The sequence below is a fragment of the Rhinatrema bivittatum genome, chromosome 3 (assembly GCF_901001135.1).
Source record: "Rhinatrema bivittatum chromosome 3, aRhiBiv1.1, whole genome shotgun sequence".
Lineage (NCBI taxonomy): Eukaryota > Metazoa > Chordata > Amphibia > Gymnophiona > Rhinatrematidae > Rhinatrema > Rhinatrema bivittatum.
Genome location: NC_042617.1, coordinates 563,336,128 through 563,363,759, shown reverse-complemented (window position 1 = coordinate 563,363,759; position 27,632 = coordinate 563,336,128). Strand labels below are relative to the sequence as shown.

Sequence of the window (27,632 nt, the reverse complement as noted above, 5' to 3'; positions counted from 1 at the left end):
TCTTAGTATCATCTGCAAAAAGACAAACTTTTTCTTCTAACTCCTCTGTAATGTCACTCACAAAGATATTGAGTAAAACCAGTCCCAAAACTCATCCTTGAGACATACCACTTAACACTAGAGATGTGCATTCGTTTATCACGAATTAGGCAGTTTCAACAAAATTGCCTAATTCGTAGTGGTTCGGGGGACCTGAACCATGAAACGGATTTTCCCCGAGCTTTAGAGAAAATTTGTTTTTCAGGTTAGTGCGGGGGGTAGGGGCACATTTATTTAAAAAAAAAAAAACCCCACCCCAACCCTTCAATTTTACTTTCTTACAACCCCCCACCATCCCGATCCCTCCCCAAGACTTACTAAAAACCCTGGTGGTCCAGCGGGGTCCCGCGAGCGATCTCTCCCTCCGTGCCGTTGAGCCTGCTACGAATCATGGTAGTCGGCTCCTACCATGTGACAGGGGCCGACTAATGGCACCGGTAGCCCCTGTGATGACCAATGGCACCAGCAGCCCCTGTGACAATAGTAAGGGCAAAGGCTATCGGCGCCATTTTGAATACTGGCAGCCGACGGCCCGAGTGCAGGAGATTGCTCCAGACCAGGGACTTTTGGCAAGTCTTGGGGAGGTCAGGAGTCCCCCCCAAGACTTGCCAAAAGTCCCTGGTGGTCCAGCAGAGGTCCAGAGCAATCTCCTGCACTCGGGCTGTCGGCTGCCAGTATTCAAAATGGTGCCGATAGCCTTTGCCCTTACTATTGTCACAGGGGCTACCGGTGCCATTGGTCGTCACAGGGGCTACCGGTGCCATTGGTCGTCATTAGTCGGCCCCTGTCACATGGTAGGAGCACAAAATGGCGCTGGCCATCCATTGCTCCTACCATGTGACAGGGGCTTACCAATGGCACCGGTAGCCCCTGTGACATCGTAAGGGCAAAGGGCCATCGGCGCCATTTTGATTCGTAGCAGGCCCGACGGCGTGGAGGGAGAGATCGCTCGCGGGACCCCGCTGGACCACCAGGATTTTTAGTACATCTTGGGGAGGGATTGGGATGGTGGGGGGGGGGGTTGTAAGAAAGTAAAATTGAAGGGTTGGGGTGGTTTCGGGTTCCAGCTTCGATTTTGCAGAAAAACAGGATATCCAAAATTAATATGCATGAGATAAATTTGCATATACAGGGTCTTTATGATATGCAATTTTATCTCATGCACTATACTTTCCTTTAGCAGAGTCTCCTTCAATTTTTCCATCACCAAGATAAGGTTAACAGGCCTGTAGTTTCCAGTTTCTTTTCTGCTGCAGCCTATTTGCAGCAGGAGCACCACTGCTCTTCTTCAAAATTTGCGGCACCATTCCCATTTCCAGGGATCTACTTGAACAAGTCTTTAAGTGGTTGCGCCAGCACATCTCTTATGTTCCTTAGTATCCTAGGATGTACCTCGTCTGGCCCCATGACCTTGTCCATTTTCAGTTTTCCTAGTTTTTCCCATACTTCTGTAACTTACGTAGCATCTACCCAACCCCCATTCATGCTCTTGCCAATCAGTAATAGTATTCCACCATGGTCTTCTTTAGTTAACACTGAACTTAAGTATTTGTTTAATATTTCTGCTATTTCTTCATCTTTCTCTACACATTGCTCCTTGTCTCCTTTCAATCTTACAATGTCACCTCTTGTTCTCATTCTATCTCTGATATATCTGAAACGTGTTCTGTCAAATCTTTTTTTTTTATATTTATAATTTGCCAAAATAATAAAAAGAACAAGCTTTGCATAGAAACTTCAGAGATATTTAACACAAGAAAAACACAAACAGAAAGAAAATTCACAAAAAGTGAATAATAAAATTACAATATTACTCTCTAAATATAAACCTTCCAACTAATGAGGGGAAAAGAGGAAAAGAAATTAGGAGAAGAAAAAAAGAGGAAACTACAACAAGGAAAAGGAATAGCACGAATCCCCAACCTACTTTTAGATAGGACAGTCTAATCTTGACTTATGAAGACCAGTGGCATAGCCAGAACTGATTTTTTGGATGGGCACAAGGTTAACATGGGTGGCCTGTAGGCATGCAGGTCTGAGACCTACTGGTTGCATTCTTATTGAAAAATAATGCCATATACTGCACCCTGCAATGGCTTTCTAAGTAGTTTGCAACAGCCATTATGCATCATGCATGAAACTTTAAAACATTTTATTAAAACTTTAAAACAATTATTTCAAGCACTCCCAGCATGAAAAATTCCTTATTAATCTGTGTTAATTTATAATCTATTTATTGCAGTTTATAAATGCACAAGTATATCATGTAAATAGCAAACAATCATCCAATCAATCATGAAATAAAACAAAAATCAATATATTCTTTCATGAATCCTCTTTGCAGAAAGCCAGAAATCAGCATAACTACAATAAAATAGCATTAATCATCAGGAACAGGTATAAAGTAGAGCTAGGACAAATCACATTACAGCCAACATGAAAAAAAAAATATTCAAATTCTGTTGTCACCTCAGCAAAAAATATCCCTCCACTGCTAAACATTTTGGGCCAGATTTTATAACATGCGCGCGGGCGTAGATTTGTTCGTGCAATCCGGCATGGACAAATCTACGCCCGATTTTATAACATGCGCGCGCTGCCGCACGCATGTTATAAAATCCAGGGTCAGCGCGCACAAGGGGGTGCACAATTGTGCAACTTGCGCGCGCCAAGCCGAGCAGCTTGCCTCCGTTCCCCTCCAAGGCCACTCCGGGCAGGCGTAATTTGCGCGCACTGGCTCTCCATCCCCGGGCCCGGTGGCTGTTCTGGAGGCCTCGGTCCCGCCCCCAGAACGCCCCCAGGCCGGCACCCCACCCACGGCTCCACCCCGGAACGCCCATTTTTTCAAGCCCCGGGACTTTCGCACGCCGCCGAGCCTATGCAAGATAGGCTCGGTGTGCGCAGGGGGAGGTTTTCAGGGGTTGCGTGCGTATCTTACGCGCGCAACCCTTTGAAAATCTACCCTTTTGTGAAGTAACAAACTCCTACAAAAAAAGAGACATCTAGAACCTTGCCATACAGTCACAGCATTGACTCTTAGGACTCAACTAACAGTAACCTTATGAAAAAGCAGTAATGCAAATACTACACCAAACCCTAGAACATTAAGACATTACCTACTGGAGTAACCAAACAAGCTGGACTATTACAGAGAAACTACACCCTAGCAGAAATACTGCATTTATGTGACACATAGGCAAAACATAAAATGACCATTACCTAATATAGAAATAACAGTCTACAAATTAGAAACAGAAAGTTGCAGACAAAACCAAAATAGAAAGCCTGATAAACTAGACTCTGAACAGTGAAATACTGAAGAAAGAGCAAAAATCAAAAATATTAGAAACGCACATTTCTAAAGATGGCATATTCCAATTGTTAAAATCTCAATTTTTTTTTTTTTTTTTTAACCTTTGTTGTCTGATCGTTGTATTTTTCTAATTAGTTGTTCCCAGTCTCTGTTTTCCCACTTTTCCCTTGTTCATCATTTCTTAATTCCTTTTTAGGATCTCTCTTCTCATTCTTTTTCTTCTCCTACTGTCTTCTTCCTTCCCTCCCTCACACACACACACACTCACACATGTTCTCACTCTCACATAGTCTACCACAAACACAAGCTTTCACTCTCATATACTCTCCCCCCCCCACACACAATGTCTCACTCTCACATTCTCTACAAACACAAGCTCCCATTCTCACATGCTCTAACATACACACACACACAAACTCTCACTTGCTCTACCACAACAAGCTCTCAGTCTCTCAACCCCCTCCAACTCCCATTCTCACACACAAAGACGCTCTCCTCTTTGCTGCTGCGTAGATGGTTTCCCGCCTTGGCCTGCCTGCTCTGGCCCTCCTCTTCGTTGTTGTGGGGATGGGATCCTGTGATGGCATTGTAGCTCCGATCCTCTTCTTCGCCGCTAGGGCCTTCCTGCTCCGGCCCTCCTCTTCTCCGTTGGGAGATGGGATCCCATGACGGCCTTGCTGCTCTGGTCCTCCTCTTTGCCGTCACAGTGATGGGATCCCGCAATGGCATTGCTACTCCAGGCTCCGGCCCTTTTCTGGGTCAGACAGCCCTGGTTGGGTAGCTATCCCACTGATAAAGGCGCTGGAGAAACTGCCAGATTCCTCATATCAATGAACATTCTGAGCTGTTCAGGAACAAAGAAAACATTAATTCCTATATTTGATGATACATTTGCAGGGGTATCTAAGTAAGAAAGAGACCCCCATAACCTGAACCTCTGGGTGCAGAACCAAAAAATCCCTACATCTTCCTTGCGTAACTCTTGCCTGGTCAGGATAAATCCTGACCGGTTGACCCAAAAAGTCCTCTGAATGATTTTTAAAGTAACTTTTCATGATATAGAAAACATCATGAACACTAAAAAAAAGAAACTAACATTGTTGCTCTTTCAATTATTTCAACAGAAGTGGATTCCAAAAGCTGAGCCAGGTTCGACAAATCCAAAGATGTCTGAAAGGCCTCACGATGGCTAGGGTTTTTCCTAAAAGGAAGAAAGTACAACTTATTGATGACAGGAATTGACTCTAAAGAGAGATGTAATACATCCACAAAATGCTTCTTAAGAGTCCATTGGGATATTTCGCCCATAAATTTTGGGAAATGAGTTAAACACAGATTAAGAGATCTTGAACGATTCTCCGACATTTCTATTCTGCTAGTAAGAAAGCTGTATTCTTGAATCATAGTGGCTTTAGCAGCCACAACTCTTTGAAAAGCACTTTCTAATCAACTGATTTTTCCTGAATGTTCAATTGATATTCTGTGATGATTTTGAGCCAAGGACTCCAACACCAAGGACAGGGAGTCCACTTTAGTATAGCATTCAGAGAAGGGAGAAGCAAGACTGGCAATTAAGTTCCACAGCACTTCAAGAGTCACGACAGCTGGTTTGGGGGGAAGAGAAAAACTCTGAACCCTAGTTGACTCACAAACTGCTGCAGAACATCCAAAATCGTTCCCTGCAGCAAGAGATTCTGCTCCCAGTAGATGATCAGGCTGGGATACTGCACGCTCCAAAAACCCAAATCCTGAGCTTCTTCCTCGTGGCATTCTCCTACTGTGGCTGAACGTCCAACACCAATGCCTTCCTCCACCAAGGCACTCCTGATGATCTCATCATGTTGCATGCCAGAGACAATGGCAAGGTCTCAAGCACGCTCACCAGGGCTCAATGATGCCTCTTCCCTGGCTGAAGAAGGATCTCCTCTGCCCACCTTGGCAATAGGGGTAAGAGCCAAGACCATATCAGGGTTGGAGGAAATGCACTCCTTGATAGTAAATTGCTTCATTGGGGGAGAGGGGTCTGAAGGGAAAACCCACACTCAGCCCTCGCTCTTTAAAAGCATAGAAATAAGATTAAACAAAAGAAAGGAAATCCAGAGTCAAAACGAAGTAGTATCAACTCATGCTGCCATCTTGACTCCTCCCCAAGACACCTCTCCAGCTCTTTGGTGATCCTTTCTTCTGCTTGACGTTTTGTATATCTTGAACACTATTATTTTTGCCTTTATTTATTTTTTCAGCCACCTCCTTTGAGCACCAGATCAGATTATTTTTCCACTTACTTTTGTTTACTTTTCTTCCATAAAATGTTGTTGCCTTTGTAATAGCCACTTTTAATTTGGTCCACTGTTTTTCCACTTCACCCATTTTTTCCCATTCTTCTAGCTCTTCCTCAAGATTTATTTAACACTTTTCTATACCGACCTTCATGGTAGAGACCATATCAGATCGGTTTACATCGAATTGGGGAACTGAACCAAGAACAGTAACCAAAAACCAAAAACAAGATACATCCTCATTTTACTAAAGTCTGTATTTTTGAAGTCCAAAACCTAGATTTTCATATGACCTCTCTCCCTCTTGGTTGCTATATTGATCCATATGGTCTGATGATCACTAGTGCTCAGGTGAGCACCTACCCGTCAATAGAAACATTATCCCTACTTGTGAGTACTAGGTTTAAGTATCACTCAACCCATTGTAGGATTCATCACAATTGTTTGAGCAAAGCCTCTTGAAGGGCATCCACTATCTTGCTACGTCTTGCAGATTCTGAAGTTGGGATACCTCAATCAATGTGTAAAGATTAAAATCCTCCTTTCCCATTTTTTGGATGTCATCGCTCAGATCGTTGTCCAGTTCTTCTGTTTGTGTTGGAGGCCTATATAGCACTCCAGGCTAAATGGAAGCACCATCTTCTTGTTTTAGGATAGCCCATAGCATTTCTTCCATATCCCACTCCCTTTGCATTTCAGTTATTTGGATTTTTTTTTTTTTTTTTTTTACATAAAGAGCAACGTCTCCCCCTTTTCTGTCCCTTCTGTCCTACCTTAACAGGTTATATCTTGCTATGGCCATATCCCAATTTTGAGACTCACTGAACCATGTCTCTATAAAGGCAACTATATCCAATTTAGGGCATGCAGATCTGGGATTTTATTTCCCAGATTACATGCATTTATATTCATAGCTTTCCAGTGTCTTACTGTTTCATTTTTTAAATATTTTAGGTTTCAAAATAATTTGTGTCTGCATTATTGCTTATTATGTGACAATTCTCAAAGCCATTTACATGCACACAACAAAGGTTATGGGGTAACTGGCTCCTTATAAAATTGTGGAAGGTTTGTGCACTAGAGAATTGGATCGAGGAAGAGCACTCGATGTGATTTCCTTGGATTTCAGCAAAGCTTTTGATACAGACCTGCATAAGAGGCTTGGAATAAAATGAGAAGCTTGGGGGTGAGCGCCAAGGTGGTGGTGTGGATTACAAACTGGTTGACTGATAGGAGACAGCATGTAATGGTAAGTGGAATCTACTCTGAAGAGAGAACTGTATTAAGTGGAGTGCCACAGGGATCGGTATCAGAACCAGTTCTGTTCAATATCTTTGTAAACGACACTGCAGAAAGGATAGAAGGTAAAGTTTGTCTATTTGTGGATGATACTGATATCTGCAACACAGTGGACACGCCTGAAGGAGTAGAGAATGAAAAGTGATTTAAATAAAGCTTGAAGAGTGGTGTAAGATTTGGTAGCTGAGAGTCAGTGCCAACAAGTGCAGAGTCATACATCTGGGATGCAATAATCCAAAAGAGCTGCATGTGATGGGAGATGAAAGACTGATGTGCATGGACCAAGTGAGGGATCTTGGGCTAAAGCCAGAAGAATGCTGGGCTGCATAGAGAGAGGAATAACCAGTAAGAAAAAGGAGGGGATAATGCCCTTGTACAGACCTTAGTGAGACCTCCTCAAGTACTGTGTTCAATTCTGGAGCCTGTATCTTAAAAAGGTTAGAGAGAAGATGGAGCTGGTCCAGAGAAGGGTGACCCAAAATGGTGTGGGGTCAGTATCGGAAGACTTATGAGGAGAATGTGAAGGATCTGAATATGTATAACCTGGAAGAGAGGTAGTGCAGGGGCGATATGATACAGACCTTCAGGTACCTGAAAGGTTTTAATGCTGCATGAACTTCACACCTTTTCTTTTAGAAAGGAAACAATAAAACTAGGGGGGGGGGGGGGGGTCACAAAATTAAAAAATCCAGGGGGGGATAACTCAGAACCAATGTCAGGGAATATTTCTACATGGAGAGGGTGGTGAATGCCTGGAATGCCCTTCTGGAGGAGGTGGTGAAGACGAAAACACTCAAAGAATTCAAAGGGGCATGGGATAAACACTGTGGATCTCTAAAGGCTAGAGCAGGGGTGGGCAATTCTGGTCCTCGAGGGCCACAAACCAGTTGGGTTTTCAAGAAATCCCTAACGAATATGCATGAGAGAGATTTGCAAGCACTCTGCCTCAGTTGTATGCAAGTTTATTTCATGCATAACCATTAGGGATATCCTGAAAACCCAACTGATTTATGGCTCTCAACAACCAGAATTGCCCACTTCTGGGCTACAGAATACATAAGAACATGCCATACTGGGTCAGACCAAAGTTCCATCAAGCCCAGCATCCTGTTTCCTAAAGTGGCCAATCCAGACCATAAAACCTGGCAAGTACCCAAAAACTAAGTCTATCCCATACTACTGATACTAGTAATAGCAGTGGCTATTTTCTAAGTCAACGTAATTAATAGCAGGTAATGGACTTCTCCTCTAAGAACTTATCCAATCCTTTTTTAAACCCAGCTACATTAATTGCACTAACTACATCCACTGGCAACAAATTCCAGAGTTTAATTGTGCGCTGAGTGAAAAAGAACTTTCTCCGTTTAGTTTTAAATGTGCCACATGCTAACTTCATGGAATGCCCCCTAGTCCTTCTATTATCCAAAAGAGTAAATAACTGATTCTAGACCTGTTCTAGACCTCTCATGATTTTAAACATCTCTATCATAACCCCCCTCAGTCATCTCTTCTCCAAGCTGAACAGTCCTAACCTCTTTAGTCTTTCCTCATAGTGGAGCTGTTCCATCCCGTTTATCATTTTGGTTGCCCTTCTCTGTACCTTCTCCATCGCAACTATATCTTTTTTGAGATGCGGCAACCAGAATTGTACACAGTATTCAAGGTGCGGTCTCACCATGGAGCGATATAGAGGCATTATGACATTTTCCGTTTTATTCACCATTCCCTTTCTAATAAATACCAACATTCTGTTTGCTTTTTTGACTGCCGCAGCACACTGAACCGACAATTTCAATATGCTATGACACCTAGATCTCTTTCTTGGGTGGTAGCTCCTAATATGGAACCTAATATTGTGTAACTATAGCATGGATTATTTTTCCCTATATGCATCACCTTGCACTTATCCACATTAAATTTCATCTGCCATTTGGATGCCCAATTTTCCAGTCTCACAAGGTCTTCCTGTAATTTATCACAATCAGCTTGTGATTTAACTACTCTGAATAATTTTGTATCATCTGCAAATTTGATTACCTCTCTTGTCATAATGAAGAAAAGGGTGTATGGGGATAACTTGCTGGTGTGGCTGTTACCATCCTTAACCAATAAGCCTTTGATGCTTTTGCTGCAATTGCAACACCGCTCTCAGGTTCAACAGCAGGGGGAAAAGGGGATTTGGATTTAGACAACAAGCAACAAGAGATCATTGAGCAAAGTGCTGCCCTCTACCAGGATGATTGTTTTGCGAGCAATCACTGCAACTAAGTCAACAACCTGCAGCATTTGAAAAAGCTGTAAAGGGTTGAGCTTGTTAAAAGCATTGAGACACTTAAGACCACTGTTTAGAGCAGTGGTTCCCAAATCTGTCCTGGAGAAACCCCCAGCCAGTCAGGATTTCAGGATATCCGTAATGAATATCATGAAATAAATCAATTAAAATTTCAGAGCTATTACTAGAAATTTGTAGCCTATCTTTAAAATTGTCTATTATACCTGAAGACTGGTAATCCTGATATTTAAAAAATACTCCAGGGCTAATCAGTAAACTATAGACCATTGAGCCTTAGATCAGTGCTGGGAAAATTTGTAGAAACTATTCTAAAAAACAAAATCACAGAACACATAGATAGACAGCATGGATTTACCCAAGAGAAGTCTTGCCTCACAAATCTCCTACTTTTTTTGAAGGGATTAATAAACATGTGGATAAAGCTGAGCCAGTAGATGTGTTGCATTTGGATTTCCAGAAGGCATTTGACAAAATCCCAAATAGGCTTCTGAGAAAATTAAAAATCATGGGATAGGAAGCAATATACTATGGTGGATTGCAAACTGGTTAAAAGACAGGAAACAGAGAATAGGTTTAAATGGTCAGTTTTCTCAGTGCAGAGAGTTAAACAGTGGAGTGCCTCAGGGATCTGTACTTAGACTGGTACTTTTTAATATATTTATAAATGCTCTGGAAAGGAGGGTGACAAGTGAAGTGATTAAATTTGCAGATGACACAAAATTATTCAGAGTAGTTAACACACAGGCAGATAGTGATAAATTGCAGAAGGACCTTGCGAGACTGGAAGATTGGGAGTCCAAATGGCAGATTAAATTTAATGTGGACAAGTCCAAGGTGATGCATATAGGGAAAAATTAGCCATACTGTAGTCACAGGATGTTAGGTTTCATGTTAGGAATTACCGTGAAGGAAAAAGATCTAGGCATCATAGTGAATCCATTGAAATCGTCAGCTCAGTGTGCTGCGGATGTTAAAAAAGCAAACAATTTTTGGTGTCCTTAGGAAGGAAATGGTGAATAAAATGGAGAATGTCATAATGCCTCTGTATTGCTCCATGCTGAGACCACACCTTGAGTACTGTGTTTAAATCTGGTTGCTTAATATCATAAAAGATATTGATGCCCGGAAGAAGGTACAGAGAAGGGAAACCAAAATGATAAAGTGGATGAAACAGCTCCACGAGGAAAGGCTAAAGAGGTTAGGGCTGTTCAGCTTGAAGAAGAGACCGCTGAGGGGGGTTATGATAGAGGTCTATAAAATCATGACATAACTAGACGGGTTAATGTAAATCAGTTGTTTATTCTTTCAGATAATAGAAGGATTAGGGGGCATACCATGAATTTAGCAACAAGCACATTTAAAACAAGCTGAAGACATTTTTTTTTCACTCAATGCATAACTAAGCTCTGGAATTCATTGTCAGAGGATGTGGTTAAGGAAATTAGTTTATCTGGGTTTAAAATGGTTTGGACAAGTTCCTGGAAGAGAAGTCCATAAACTATTAGTCAAGCTGACTTAGGAAATAGCCACTGCTTATTATCAGCATTAAGAACATAAGAACATGCCATACTGGGTCAGACCAAGGGTCCATCAAGCCCAGCATCCTGTTTCCAACAGTGGCCAATCCAGGCCATAAGAACCTGGAAAGTACCCAAAAACTAAGTCTATCCCATGTTACCGTTGCTAGCAATAGTGGTGGTTATTATCTAAGTCAACTTAATTAATAGCAAGTAATGGACTTCTCTTCCAAGAACTTATCCAATCCTTTTTTAAACACAGCTATACTAACTGCACAAATTTGAGAGTTTAATTGTGCGTTGAGTGAAAAAGAAATTTCTCCGATTAGTCTTAAATGTGCTACTTGCTAACTTCATACAATGCCCCCTAGTCCTTCTATTATTTGAAAGTGTAAATAATCGATTCACATCTACTTGTTCAAGACCTCTCATGATCTTAAATAACTCTATCATATCCCCCCCTCAGCCTTCTCTTCTCCAAGCTGAACAGCCCTAACCTCTTCAGTCTTTCCTCATAGGGGAACTGTTCCTTCCCCTTTATCATTTTGGTTGCCCTTCTCTGTACCTTCTCCATCGCAACTATATCTTTTTTGAGATACGGTGACCAGAACTGTACAAAGTATTCAAGGTGTGGTTCACCATGGAGCGATACAGAGGCATTATGACAAAATCCGTTTTATTAACCATTCCCTTCCTAATAATTCCTAACAATCTGTTTGCATTTTTGACTGCTGCAGTAAACTGAACCGACGATTTTAAAGTATTATCCACTATGATGCCTAGATCTTTTTCCTGGGTGGTAGCTCCTAATATGGAACCTAACATCGTGTAACTACAGCAAGGGTTATGTTTCCCTATATGCAACACCTTGCACGTTTCCACATTAAATTTCATCTGCCATTTGGATGCCCAATCTCGCAGTCTTGCAAGGTCCTCCTGTAATGTATCACAATCTGCTTGTGTTAACTACTCTGAATAATTTTGTATCATCCGAAAATTTGATGACCTCACTCGTCGTATTCCTTTCCAGATCATTTATATATATATTCTATATATATATTAAAAAGCACCGGTCCAAGTACAGATCCCTGAGGCACTCCACTGTTTACCCTTTTCCACTGAGAAAATTGACCATTTAATCCTACTCTCTGTTTCCTATCTTTTAACCAGTTTGTAATCCACGAAAGGACATCGCCTCCTATCTCATGACTTTTTATTTTTCTTAGAAGCCTCTCATGAGGGACTTTGTCAAATGCCTTCTGAAAATTCAAATAAACTATATCTATCGGTTCACCTTTATCCACTTGTTTATTAACCCCTTCAAAAAAAATGAATCAGATTTGTTAGGCAAAACTTCCCTTGGGTAAATCCATGTTCACTGTGTTCCATTAAACCATGTCTTTCTATATGCTCTACAATTTTGATCTTGAGAATAGTTTCCACTATTTTTGCTGGCACTGAAGTCAGGCTCACTGGTCTATAGTTACCCGGATCGCCCCTGGAGCCCTTTTTAAATATTGGGGGTTATATTGGCCACCCTCCAGTCTTCAGGTACAATGGATGATTTTAATGATAGCTTACAAAATTTAACTAATAGATCAGAAATTTCATTTCAGAGTTCCTTCATTATCCTAGAATGCATACTATCTTGTCCAGGTGATTTGCTACTCTTTAGTTTGTCAATCTGGCCTACTACATCTTCCAGGTTCACAGTGATTTGGTTCAGTTCGTCTGACTCATCACCCCTGAAAACCATCTCCGGAACTGGTATCTCCCCAACATCCTCATTAGTAAACACGGAAGCAAAGAATTCATTTAGTCTTTCTGCAATGACCTTATCCTTCTCCAACGTGCCATTGATGACATCACAGCAAAAATTATGTCCTCTATCTCCATCTACTGGTAGGGGGAATACACGCACTCATCTGGACCAGTGTATCAAGATGGCAAAGAATATAATGTGCTATATGTTTATGACTGTTAAAAGCAGAAGTTATGTAAATAAAACTACAACTCCCCGGAGATCATGCAGGTCAGTGCAGCAGGCTGGTAGCAGCAGGCTACTGTATGGAAAGACCACTAGGACCTAGGAGGTTGGATATTCAGGGAAGAGCCATGGTAGCATTGGTAACTCTTTAGATCAGTGGTTCTTAACCTTTTTCTATCAGGACACACCTGAGAGATGATGCTCACATGCATGACACACTGAACACGACCATCATGGGACTAAATATAAGCATCTGCTCTGCATCCACAGGAGTCCCCCGCTTCCTAACAATGGGTGCAGAGCAAAGCTATGACATTTCCCTGTACAACTCACCATACAAAAAAGATATTCTGATTCTGCTCTCATCTTAACAACAGTATCACAAACTCCCTCTGCTACCAGGCACACTGTAAAATAATACAAACAAACCCCACTCTGTACACATCTATCAAACCTGCCATACCTCAGCAGCACTAACTCCAAGAAATGAAACAGCAATAGCCCCACCCATGAAAAGACAGCAGTTCACCTCCAGTGCAATATAATATTGAGAAAATACAACAAATAAGGCTGATACAAACCTCTACTAAAGTACCTCATCTCAGTCACACACACACAGAACACAGACAGACCTGCCTACACCAAATATAGAATAAAAGACCACAAATTACAAATGTGCATGCAGTGCAAAACTGAAGAACTAGAAACAGATATATTTCCTCCTTCACTAAGCAAAGATCAAAGAGAGAAGAAAAGCATATTCTCAAAACTGACATAGTATGGCCCTTGTACCCGTCACTCCCCTCCATGTCCCCATCACCTCTCACTTCTCCCAACTACTCAATCATCCCTTCACATGCTCATATCCCTGTCCAACATTCCCGACACCCCCCCACCCGACATCCTCTTCCCTGTGCTCCCTCAACGTTTTCTGCCCTTCCCTCTCCCCTTCCCTACCCAGAATACCTCTGACCACCTCTTTCCTATGCCTTCCTGCTCAGCATCCCCATTCCCCTCTCCCACAACCCAGCAGCCCCACACCTCCACCTCTCTTCCCTGCCTAGCAGCCCCCAACCCATCCTTCCTTCCCCTCTCCCTATCCAGCAACACTAACCCCCTTTCCCCATCCCTGACTCCCCATGCCTTCCTGCCCAGAAGACTCTTGAACTCCTGTCTACCCCTGCCTTCCTGCCCAGTACATTTTCCCCTCCCCCTGGCCCTCTGCCAATAGAAAAGACTTCAGTCCAATCCAGAGTCTCCCTCCCTTTTTATCAACAGCAGATGAGGGCAAGAAGCATTGAGGAGAGGAAGATGAGGAGACAGCAGCAGCGTATCTACAGAGCACGCACCTTTCTCCCTTATTCTCCTGCTTTCACATCCAGGCCCCATGGGGTGAAGAGAGCATCAGCAGCCTCACTGCCAGGTCAGGCAGAGGAAGATCAAGTTGCTGTCCTGCAGGGCCCATACAAACAGGAGTTGGTGATATCTCGCTCTGATCTGGGTGAAGGAGGAAGGAACAACCTCCCACTGGCCAGGAAGAGAAGGAAGCAAGAGCAGCTTCCTGTCACACCCAATAAAAGAGAAATCAGCCAACTCCTGCCCAGACTGATGAGGAAAGATCAGTCCTCTGCTGTCACACCTCCTGTGACTTTGCGACACACTAGTGTGTGCCGACACACCTGTTTTTGGTACCCTGTGTGAACAATGACTGTACTCACCCCCCCCCCCCCCCCCCCCAAATACCCGTTCATTCATTGTCTGTCCCGGGCTCACAAAAAAATAAAAAATACCTCCAGTGATACAAACTTTAAAAACTGACACCCCCTGTGAATCTTACAGCCATGCACAATGCCCCACCCCCCACACACAGTTAAGAGTTATGCATTTATAACAACATTTTACATGAAAATATCAAAGTATCATATTCTGAAGTAAAAATATCACTCAAATTATATTTACATGCACTGCTGTGATGCTAACCTGAAATTCCTGCAAACACACACTTAGAACACATATGGTATTAGGCCTATTGTAACGTGTGTTGTGTATGGGCTTGATCCTCTGAAAGCCCTAAAACACCACAAGAAGCCACACACTCTATGCAGTACAGCAATAAAAAATCAGAACCATCACCATTCCTCAAACATCAAACAATAAATCAAGAAATAAAATACATAATCATTATAGTAAGAACATACTAATAACATTCCAAAAACAGATGACAAATAAAAGATTGAATAATTAAAAACTCACATACAATTTTTTTTTAATGTCCCAAATACCAATAAAATATTTCAAAACAGCAGACACATTAAATAACACCTGAAAAATAAAACTAAAAATGATTTTAAAATTCATGCTATCCATTCCTGGGAACTTTTGATTTCCAGTCACCCTGAGATTGTCGTGGATAGTGCGAGTGGGATGCACAAACTTTCTCCTCTCTTTCTTATATATATATATATATATATATATATATATATGTGTGTGTGTGTGTATGTGTGTGTATAGTGCGAGTGGGATGCACAAACTTTCTCCTCTCTTTTATATATATATATATCCCACTCGCACTATACACACACACACACACACACACACAAGCTCATACACACATATATGCTCTCTTTCAGACAAATCCCCAGGCATCTCCAGATCTTCTTCGATTGCGATCTGCCAGCAGCCATGGACTGTTCGCTTCATTTCAGCTGCTGGCAGGTTGGGATCCACCTGCAGCCCATGTTCTCTCTCACATACACAACTCAGAGTTCTACTCTCTCACACACACACACACACAAACACACCCCATCCCAGGCAGGCTCCCATGCTTGCATGTGCACACACACTACACCCATCACAGGCAGGCTCCCATTCACACACACATACACGCAACCCATGCATGCTCCCTTTCATATACCCACCCATCCCAGGAAGGCTCCCATTCACACATCCATCCATCCCAGGCAGCCTCCCATTCACACAAACACACATACACACCCATCCCAGGCAGCCTCCCATTCACACACCCCCTTTCCATCCCAGGCAGCCTTCCATTCACACCCCCCCCATCCATCCCAGGCAGCCTCCCATTCACACACACACACACCCATCCATCCCAGGCAGACTCCCATTCACACACACACACATACGCACAGACCAGGCAGTCAAGGTCCTTGGGTCATTCCTCCTCTGCTCTGCTGCCAGCCTGTACCGTCTTCATTGGGGACAGCAACCGTTCTGCAACTCTTCCTGCATGCTGGCCTGTGGTAATTCAACACTCGCGGTGCTAGCATTTCCTGTATTCTCATCTCGTGAATACAGGAATTGCTAGCATCGCGAATTACTGTGGGGCCAGCACCCGAGGAGGAGCTGCAGGACGGGCTTCTTTACCGCCAGTGGGATGGAGTCCACCAGGGTCCGCATGGGCCTCCTGCTGCTTCCACTGCTGGTGGGAATTGGGTCCACTGACGTTAGCATGGACCTCTACCTGCTCCTGACACCCCCCCCGGACGTGTCGCCCTGTGCAATTGCACGGTTTGCACACCCGAGAGTGATAGCTTATAAAGCAGTCACACTCTACAGCTAGCAGCTGTGATATATCCTTAGCAAAGTGAACAGGAATAACTGGGCCAACTGATCTTTTTCTGCCATCATCTATTACGTTACCCTGTCATGTTATCTACTATAAAAGAGGAACTTAGCTTAAAAATCTCCTAAAAACCAAAACAGTGAACATTTGTTTAAAAAAGGCCTAAGGCAACAATTGGCTGTGGGGTAGTCTGGGAATATTCTCTTCTGACAACGAAGTAAAAACATATTACAGGTCCAGTGCTGCATAGAAAACTACTGTTCATGCCTAGTAAGGTTTCCTAGAATGGTCCTCGGTGTCAGTGTGAGATGAAAAGACTTGGATCTTCTCCTTAGCCTACGCCTAATTCGATCTTAATCCTTCCTAACCACTGGATGCAAATTTTCATGTTTTTCATTGCCAAACAACCACAGATAATATCTCATTTTGCTCTTTTCTCATACAATCGCCTGTTACATGTTTTATTACCATTCATTTACTATTTCTGTTATTTAAAGGTTCTATGTCATTTTGAGTTTAAATGTATATCCAAGTTCTGTATTTCCTGTTCCCTGTAAGACTCAAGTCAGTCATTTCAATAGTTATATGTAAACCGAAGTGCTTAGTGATTTTGTCTCTAGAACCTCGGTATATAAAAATGTTAAATAAATAAATAAATAAATGAAGTTGTGTCATCCATATATTTGGCTCTGTTGCAGAGAAATATTAGCCCTCGATAAGTCTTTAGGCTAGTAAATCAGTTTAAAAACTGGTATCTGAAGAAGAGAGTAAATTTTAAAAAGTACATCATTGAACAAGGAAAAAATTGCTAAAGTGAAAAAAACTGAAGACACAACCAAGCAGCGGAATGTATGAGAAAGGGGACCATAATAGCTCCAGTCCTAGGTGAACAAGTTATAGCATTTTATTTTTTATTCATTTGATAGTTCTAAAGAAAGAAATTATAGACCGCTTTTACTATACTTACACTACTAACCAGAGGTGAATGTGTAGTTCTTCTACGCCCAACAGCTTCTGGTGCCATGACTGAGAGTTTTGGTCGCTCTGCACTTCTATAGTTCACTGTCTTGTAGGACTGAGGGCTGATGGGGCTGCAAGATGCTGAACGAGGACAAATGGGGATAACTAGGATGTTTTAACAGAATAGTGTTGGACAAGTGGACAAAGAAATTCCAACAGCAGGTAGCAGGGAGGCAAGAGAAAGAAAAAAAGAAAGAAGAAGTTAAAACCCAAAGCAAATGGCTTAAACCAGAACCATCATTTGATGTTTCACTTAGACCAAATACCTAAGTTTTGTTTAAAGACTATTTTGGTAATTTTTGCATTAAAAATATTTGGCATTTTGAAATATCTGTTCACAGTAGTTGCTGTATTATATTTGCCATTTTATAATTAATGATGGTTTTGGAAAAGCTTTGAGTCACACCACCAATAAATGGAGATTGACTAGCTATAAAGAAGAGACAGAGAGTATGTAATTAGGGATTTAAAGATTATCAAACAAACAGTCAAGTTGTGGAGATTCTCTACATTCTACTGGAAATGAAGACAGAAAGCCCCAAAGAAATATAGTTTTAAAAAAGTGCGTAGCAGAACAGCATAATTAAATTCCTTCACATCAAATTTACAAATTCATATCATGCATTAAAGGTACTCTGTCATTCCTGGATGAAATTTACAAAAGGTTTTGAAACAATCACAACCAAATCATGCTTTCTGCCAATTTAGAATAATGGTACTTAACAGCCATCTCATGCAGCAGAAAAAAATAATTTGTTTTTATGTCATTAATGAAATGGTACTGTCACAGTAGATTTAAAAAATTGTCATAAATCAAAGCATACAATTTTAATCTTTATACATATCTTACCATTCTACCTTTTTTTATTTTTTGAGCCGACAGTTCCACTTTTCTTCCAACTCAACTGAATTCTGGCACAATCAGCCTTCATTTACAACTACCTGGAAATGTTTTCCCTATTTTAATAGGCCCACCTTCTCTCTGTTCCTAGAAGCCGTGTACCAAGCCTCCTTCCAGAAACATTTATCATGGGTTCTAAATAAGACCACATGTCAGGCTTAACAACTGTGACTACCTCCCCAGAGGCCATAAATGCTCTCTTTGCATCTCCCAGCTCTAGTTGATCTGGGATGCGGAAGACACAACTTGGGGATCATACTAGGAACCTTATGCTCTTCCATTGAGCTAGGGTGCTCTGCATTTAAGTTTCTTCTGTGAATTTCTTTCAAGTGGCATGACGGTGAAAATATGAAACTGAAATGCAGCTGCAAAGGCTGAAAAACTTTGGATGTTTCTTTCAGAAGTGATGTAAGACAATAGGAGACATGAGTTTAATGGTGGTAGCTCCTACAAGATTCACCCAAAAACCAATTTTTATTTTTAGTATAAAGTATCAATATGTAAAAAAGTGACTTAACTAGTAAACCAAACACATATGAGCTATATCATGCAGCACAGTACAAAAGATCTTTTTGATAATGTGACATCTCCAAAGGCCCTCTTAAAAATAGAGGTTATATCTGCATTTACCAATACGCAAACCAAGATAACTTTCAGCAGGCAAATTTCCAAAAGGAGATAGCAAAGCATTAGTTTTGCTCTGGAGAAACCAGAGCCACCAGCAGTAAAGGAAGTAAAGTAGCCTGACAAACAGAAGTGCAAATTATCCTGATACCTTACCTAAACACGTTTTTTCAAGTGGCAGTTTTACCTGTTTCTAGGTGATACTGTCTGATCTGTGAATTTTTGTGAATACTTTAGCAACAACTGCTAACAAAACTAAGAAGGCAATTTGTATGGTAGAAAATCAGGGATCATGTACAAATTTAATTAAACCATTTCTAATTTCAATATGAGCAATCAAAGATAACGGTGCTAAATTCATGGTGTGGTGTACAGAAACAAATTTTACAATGGAAAAAAATGTTTTTGAAATTAAGATTTTTAAAATTATATTTTCATCATTTTATTGAACAAAAAAAAAAGATGTAGGAGCTTTTGAGATCAAATAGGTCCCTTCTTCAAATGGATTGCTTGCTCTTCTTCATCTGAAGAAGGAATGTGATAAATGAAATGTTATCGAAAGTACCTGTACTACATAATTTTTTTTGTTGGTCCAGTAAAGCAAAGTTGCTTATCTGTATCAGGTACTCATTGAAGGCAAAAGGCCCCAGTCACATAAGCTGCTCACATGACTCTGTGGCATTTAGCAGAAAAATATTTCCAGAGCTTTCCAGTAAAGACTAAAAGTCTCAACTGTGCGGGACACAAGCTCTTAGTTACAGAATAGTCAAGCTTGCAGAAGGTAGAGAATAATCACCAAGGGGAGGAGGGCGAGTATGTGACTCCCTTAACTAAAGGTTGTTTTCAATTAAAACGGAGGAGCATGACAACTGTAGTCAATGGGTGAGAAACATTTTTTGTTGGGAAGATCCCTTCTTTCATTTTTTTTCTTTTTAAAGAACATAGACAACTCAAAACCATAACAATGGGCCCAGGTGAGAAGGAGTTGAGATCTATCCTTCAAAAAAGACTATGGAAAAAGGCCTGCCATCCCAATAGGTGGCCCTGTCCAGACAAGTGTGGGCTCAACTTCAGATCACAATCTTGCAAATCTCCTTAAGGGAGGTCACTTTTACATCAGAAACCAATGCTACCATTGTCCTAACACGGTGGGTCTTAACATGCCTTTCTAACATCAGTTCTGCCCAGGCAGAAAAGAAAGATGCAGTCTGCTTCCCAATTGAAATGGTGTGTTTTATCATCATACTGCCAGTTCTATTGGGGTTAAAAGAAACAAAAAAGACAGCAGACTTTTTTGGGGCTTGAAACTACTCTAAACCGGTGGCAGAACTCTTTTGCATTCCAAAGTATTGACTGCTGCTTCACTTTAATGGACATGGGGCCTAGTGAAAAATATTGGAAGGGCAATTGATCAATTAAGGTCGAAGTTTGACGCTATCCTGTGAAATTCAGTGGCATGTAGCTAGGTTACTGGAGTCTGGATTGGGATACATTACAGGAGGACCTTGCAAGATTGGAAGATTGGGCATCCAAATGGCAGATGAAATTTAATGTGGACAACTGCAAGGTGTTGCATATAGGGAAAAATAACCCTTGCTGTAGTTACACGATGTTAGGTTCCATATTAGGAGCTACCACCCAGGAAAAAGATCTAGGCATCACAGTGGATAATACTTTAAAATCGTGGGCTCAGTGTGTTGCAGCAGTCAAAAAAGCAAACAGAATGTTAGGAATTATTAGGAAGGGAATGGTGAATAAAACGGAAAATGTCATAATACCTCTGTATCGCTGCATGGTGTAATTTAATTGAAACAGGCACCTATAGAAACTGTTCCTGTCTGTATGTGAAAGTAACAAACTGTCTGGCTGAATGCACAACTTTGGAGACTGATGCAAAAGAAAGCTCTATTTCCGTGGCTTGTAACAAATCCCTGCCTAACAAATTTACTGGATAATCTGGTGCATATATAAAAACTATTTACTTCTTTTCATTGTAACTGTATGCTAGTCTTAGCTGTCCTATGTACCAGCTTATTCTGTCCTTCAAATCCTATCAACATTTCAATACCTGTGCTTCTGTCAGGATCAAAACTAACTCCTTATGAAGGGCTAAACACCTCTCCCATTTATCCTTCTTCTAATACTTCCCATCCTTCTAGATTACTGCACCTATTAATTAATTCTGGGAATACCAAGCATCACTTCCACATTCCACATCAATGGTGAGACCGCACCTTGAATACTGTGTACAATTCTGGTCGAGGCATCTCTAAAAAGATATAGTTGCGATGGAGAAGGTACAGAGAAGGGCGACCAAAATGATAAAGGGAATGGAACAGCTCCCCTATGAGGAAAGGCTGAAGAGGTTAGGGCTGTTCAGCTTGGAGAAGATATGGCTGAGGGGGGATATGATAGAGGACTTTAAGATCATGAGAGGTCTTAAACGAGTAGATGTGAATCGGTTATTTACACTTTCGAATAATAGAAGGACTAGGGGGCAATCCATGAAGTTAGCATGTGGCACATTTAAAACTAAACAGAGAAAATTCTTTTTCACTCAATGCGCAATAAAGCTCTGGAATTTGTTGCCAGAGGATGTGGTTAGTGCAGTTAGTGTAGCTGGGTTCAAAAAAGGTTTGGATAAGTTCTTGGAGGAGAAGTCCATTAACGGCTATTAATCAAGTTTACTTAGGGAATAGCCACTGCTATTAATTGCATCAGTAGCATGGGATCTTCTTAGTGTTTGGGTAATTGCCAGGTTCTTGTGGCCTGGTTTGGCCTCTGTTGGAAACAGGATGCTGGGCTTGATGAACCCTTGGTCTGACCCAGCATGGCAATTTCTTATGTTCTTATGGAGCTAAATGACTGTAGGGTGAAGTAATCACCAGGATGAATTGGCCTATCGGGGCTTCGGCATGCCCCGGTGGGTTGATTGGGTTAGTCACATGTCTTGTGTTGGTTGCAGCAGACTGTTGCCTGTGGAGATGCTGCCACAATGCCACAAAGACAAAGCCCTGCAGCATTTCTTTTCTTAGAGCAGGGAACCTCCTACAAGGCTCTCTGTTCGCTCCTATTGCCCCCCCCCCCACCCACCCACCATTTTCAGTCTCCATTATGGCTCCCTGTGCCTGCTCCTTCTTTAGGCCCCCGCTTCCTCCTCACCAAATTCATTTTCCCTGACAGCGGCTTTTTGGGCCTACTCCTCCCTCTCCCCCCCCCCCCCCAAGTTTAGCTTCTTCAGTGGATCCTTGGGTCTGCTCATCTAAGGATGTGCAATGGTAAAGTGGAGATTTCCCCTTATGGGAAGTCAGCAAAGAGTAAAAAGGTTGCAAAAGGTGCAAAGGCTGCACTGAAGTAAATTGAGAATGTTCCAGTGCTCAAAGATCATCTTTAGGTCAGACGGTGTTATACATACACCTTGACAGACAGACAGCCTGTTACAGGCCCAAGGAGCTTGGTTTAAGAAGAAGGTTATAATCTCTATACTTAGTCTGGGGTTTCTCAACTGTGACCCTCTCTCAGGGTTATGGAGAGAAGCAGGAGTTAGGCAGAACAGAGCCTTAGGCAGGTCATTTGGCAGTGCGCTCTCATCCTAAACACAACATTCTACACCAGGAGCTGGGAGACTGATAAATGTAGGGGGCTTTAATTTGTATTTTTATTCTGCTATTTCTCCCTGGCTCCTTTCAGCTTCCAGTTCAATCAGAACCAATACAGAGATCCTGAAACCATGAGCCTTATTTCTTTCTAAAAATGTATAACTATTTTATCTACAATTAGTTAGGTTTCTAATGTTGGAATAATGAGCATGGAAATATTTTTAGATGTAGCTTATGAACAGATCAGAGGATTCAGAATGAGACATATCCAATGTACCTTGTGTAGAGGCTTGGAAACTTCCCGCTAAGATTCTCTTTGAATATGTGGGGACCAGTTGAATCCCTGAACACATACATGTATAACCCATAGACTTTGCTTCTGTAGCAGGTGCAAACTCAACACCATAAAGCATACAAAGGAGCTTCGAAATGAAATCCCAAGCATGTTGCTTCCCAGTTCCACCCTTCCCCTTAAAACCTTGCGCTCCCCACACCACCAGTCATACCCTTCCCATACACAATTAAAAATTATGTATTTAGAATAATAAAAAAGAACAGTCTTCCGAGGTAAAAATATCACTTGCAATATGATGTATATTATATTTACATGTATTGCTATGGTGCCAACCCTGAAAAAATAATGACTGAAACCTATATGGTATCATGCCTATGTTGTGTACTGCGTGTGGGCTTGGCCCTCAGAAAGCCATAAGTAAACTGAATTACAATTACAATATAATAAACCTCTCCTACTAAAACAGCACTAACAGCCAGCATTCAAACAGTAACAACCCTACCTATGAAATGACAACACTGCAAATATTATGAAAGATCCTAGGACACCAATGCGCCCTTCTATAAGGAAAACCAAATAAGCCAAGCTACTACAGATTGCTACAGAGAAACTATACCAGCAGAATACCTCACCTCGGTCATAAGTGCAGAACACAGACTCTCAAATACAGAATAAAGATACCATCTAACTAGATAAACGAAGCTTGACCGACGTGCCGCAAATGCGCAGTAGAGAGCAGCTCTACCGCGCATGCGCGGGCGAGCACGTCAGTCAGAGCCGAACGTGCACGAAAAAAAAAAAATGGCGCTGGGGCCACAGGAGCGGCGGTGGTGAGAAGCAGGAGCGGCGGCGGCGAGAAACAGGAGTGGGAGGAGCAGTAGCGGCGCCGCGCGCGGGAGGGACCCCCCCCCCCGGAGATCTTCCGTCTGCCGGTTGTGGATGATCTGAAAGGGGAGGGGATTGAGAGAGGGGGAGTGACTGAGGAGAGGGAGGAGAGAGTGAGGGGGAGGAGAGAGTGAGGGAAAGGGAGGGGGGAGGAGAGAGTGAGGAGGGGGGGAGGAGAGGGGAGGGGGGAGGAGAGAGTGAGGGGGGAGAGGGAGGAAGAGGGAGGAAGGGGGGAAGAGGGAGGAAGAGGGAGGAAGGGGGGAAGAGGGGAGGGAGAATGAGGGGGAGGGAATGGGAAGGAAATGGACTGAAAAAAAATTTTTAAATGTAGCCCGTTGTTACGGGCTTAACGGCTAGTAAATTATAAATAGAAAAGTGCAGACAAAAACTGAATAGGAAACTGCAACAAGTCAGACTCTATAGGCACTGCAACAATAGAAAAACAGAAACATTACCATTCTTCATGAATGAAACAATAAAATCAAGAAATATAAAACAATCATAGTAGTAAAATCATACTAATAAAAGTAGAAATATTTCAAAACTGCTGACAATCATCATCAAATAATTAAAAACTCATAAAACTTTCCAAATGCCAATAAAATATTTCAAAACAATAAACATCAATTAATACTCAAAAATTAAAATAAGACTAACAAAAATCCCCTGCTTTCCACATAACTTTTGTTTTCCAGAAGGCCATGAGATTGTTGTGTATTAGCAGGGGGAGAGCAGAGGTTGTTGTACATATGCTCGCTCACTCATTCACACACACACACACAAACACACTATCTTCCACGCTTAATCTCATGTACACACACACACTTGTTCTCTGCCATGTTCAATCTCACACACATTTTCACTCTCTGCCACACTCAATCACATACGTGCACACACATACTCAATTACATATGCATAGACCCCCCACTCTCTGCCATGCTCAATTACATATGTACAAACATGCTGTTTCTCTCTGCCATGCTCAATCTCACACACACACTAAAGGCTATCTGTTTTTGCCATGCTCAATCACACACACATGCAGTCTCTCTCTGCCATGCTCAATCTCACACGGATACAGTCTCTCTCTACCATGCTCAGTCACACAGTCTCTCTCTGCCACTCAATCACATAACAGAAATACATACACACACACACACACACACACACTGTCTCTCCCTCTCTCTGCCATGTTCATTCTCACACACACACAGGTTGACTCTCTCTGCCATGCTCAGTCATGCATACAGAAATACCCACCCACAGTCTCTGCCACAATCAATCACACACAGGCTGTCTCTCTCTACCACAGGCTTAAGGACACAAACACACACACTATATTTTTCTTACCTGTTTCTCCCCTCTCGAAGCACAAGGAGCAGGAGCAGAAGCAGAAGCATCAGCCTCCCCCTTTAGCCTTACGGCTTACCAGATCTTTCCTCCTTCTAGCCTCAAGCCATGCTGCTGCTCTTGAAGGAAGACCGATGTTGCATCTTCGGGCCAACAGCCTGCTGCTCCTGACTGCGAGGGAAGAGGACCTCACAGGCCACACTGCTTCTTCTGCTCCTGAATGTTGGATGGAGGAAGGCTGATGCTTCTTCGGCAGGTCCCGTGGGCTGTGCTGTGGGCAGGGCGGGCCAATGCGTCGTTTTCCGGTGAGCCAGCTTGTGCTTCCTGCTTCCGATGATTATTCTCGGAGCCCCATTGACCTCGCTGCTCCTGGCTGCAGAGGGAGGGGTCCTTACACAGACCACCTCCGCTGAGCAATAGGGTTGGTATTTTTGTTCCCATTTGTCTCCTCCTACAAAGATGGCCAAGAGGGGGGTGGGGCACCAAGAGCAGGCACAGATGCTCTACTTCTCTCCCCGGCGGCAGAGCTCTTGAGGACCAAGGGCTATATCGGGAGGAAGAAAGGTATTTTTCAGCCACATCGTATGAGAGTGTGGTGGCTCCCCATCGTGGATAGCGCCTATGGCCATGGCCATATCGGCCACAGGCTAGCTATGGTTCTGAGGCAAAGATTCTTAACCAGAGTCTCAAGAAGTCTGAAGGAAAGGAAACAAGATTTTTGCAATACTGTTTTGAAGATTCAAAGAATCCTGTACTTAACTGTGTGTGGAACTTTCTTAGATAGGAGGCAGACTGTGCCAGTAAAGACTCTCTGCTGGGCTTGGTGGATTTCTGGCTACAGACCCAGAGGAATTTCTTCCTTGAGCCGATCAGGACATTGCAAGTAACTACTGTTGATTATGGAAAGGAAAAGAGGGCCTGGGTAGGCCGAATTAAAACTGGGATAAGAGAAAGCAGCAGTTTGAGTTGAGAAGAGAAGGGATTTGATAAAACAAGTCTTTTTATGATTAAAAACTGTCTTTTTATGACTTATGCAAATTTGGTTTATTGCATTGATTTTAATTTTCAGTTATTTAATGTATTATGATTGCAATTCTTATGTATATTATGTATGTTTTGTTGTAAACCACTTAGAAGTATAAGTGGTATATAAATTTTAAAAATAAATAAAATAACTGTGATTTTTGTTTGTTATTACTACTTGTGCTGTTTCACTATGTTTTATTCTGAAGATACCACGGCAAACTATTTTTATGTTGGAGCACAATTAGCGTGGACATTGATTTATTTCATGGGAGTGTCCCTGGCCCAGTAGGTTATCCTGCTCCTCAGATATTTTCCCCCACCTTGGGAGAGCAGCTCCAGTGCTCCACAAGGCTGGGAAGGTGACCCAGAGTGGAACAGCGGTTAGACTACGAACCAGCAAAACTAGGGTTCAAATCCCACTGCCACTCCTTGTGACATTGAGCAAGTTACGTTACGCTTTGTTGCCTCAGGTATAAACCTAGGGCTTGATTCACTAAGGCTTTTCCCCCATTCTGTGTCTATGGGAAAAATGCTTAGTAAATGAGGCCCGTAGATTGTAAATCCTCTGGGATAGGGAAATACCTACAGTCCCCGAATGTAATCTACTTTGAAGTACCGAAAAGCAGAATAAATAAATAAATCTATGATATGGGAGGGGTGATAAGATCACATGTATAGGGGAATATAGAATTTTGTTTATGACAGCTGATTGTGAATAAAAATGTTTCCTATTTGTGCCCCATTTAATGAGGACTTGAATTGGATGTGGGTTTTTTGTTTGTTTGTTTTTTCTCTCGCGCAGTCCAATCTTTCTGAGATTTTTTTCTCATTTTGTTGTGAAGAAAAACTCAATAAAAGATATAATTATATAAAAGGAGAGTCAACGAAGAGCCTCCAGTTGCCTGTTCAAGTCCTTTCAGCAATCAACCTAAGGCATGATAACAAACTCGCGCATGAGTTCTGACACAAGGGCGCAATTCGCAGATAGAGTTAATTGCCTCCACAACGGCTGAATTATCACTCCAGAACACCTCCCTCCTATTACTCATTTTTGAGATATGACGAGCAACCACAATAGGAAACAGCATTGTGTGACACAGCATTGTGTGACACCCTGCCGCATCCAGGCCGATGGCTATGCGCTGGCACACTAGGAGTCCTGGAAGAAAACCCCAAATACAGTGGAACCAGCTGCAATAGAAAACAGCCTAAGGTCACTGCTGGAAATCAGGCATGGAAGCCAGGCTGTGACCCCACTGAATTTGCCACAGCAAAGGCAGGCGCCTCAACAGGATGTAATAAGGGGACTGTATGCAAATGAGATAAGAACAGAAAATCCACGCAAAAGAAATATCCGTACAGGTATGTGCTACAATGCGCGCTGAAGGCTCTATGCAATAAACTGCGCAAAAAACCCACATTAATGTGGTGACTCAGGAAACCCTCCTCTTTCATAAGACAATAGTGAGTTAGTGGACCGGGAATGGGGCCGAAGGTGGGTAGAGCAATGTCTAACCCCCTTCATGATCCATCACTGATCATGTGGGAGCTATAATGGCAGATGCCAGTGAGCGGGGAACATGCTGCAGAGATTTGGAAGGGGCTATAAAAAGACATAA

General features: G+C 42.2%; 1 protein-coding gene across 6 annotated transcripts in view; it reads right to left on the bottom strand.

Annotated features, from left to right (window-relative positions):
* The window catches only part of MAP7 (microtubule associated protein 7), a 297,916-nt gene that overhangs the window by 70,048 nt on the left and 200,236 nt on the right, over nucleotides 1-27,632 (bottom strand). For 3 of the 6 annotated variants that reach the window (XM_029596499.1, XM_029596493.1, XM_029596494.1), the window contains exon 8: nucleotides 17,281-17,438. In XM_029596499.1, coding sequence (XP_029452359.1) covers nucleotides 17,281-17,438 — 158 coding nt within the window. The remainder of the gene's footprint in view (nucleotides 1-17,280; nucleotides 17,439-27,632) is intronic. The other 3 variants (XM_029596495.1, XM_029596497.1, XM_029596496.1) reach the window with 3 other exon arrangements.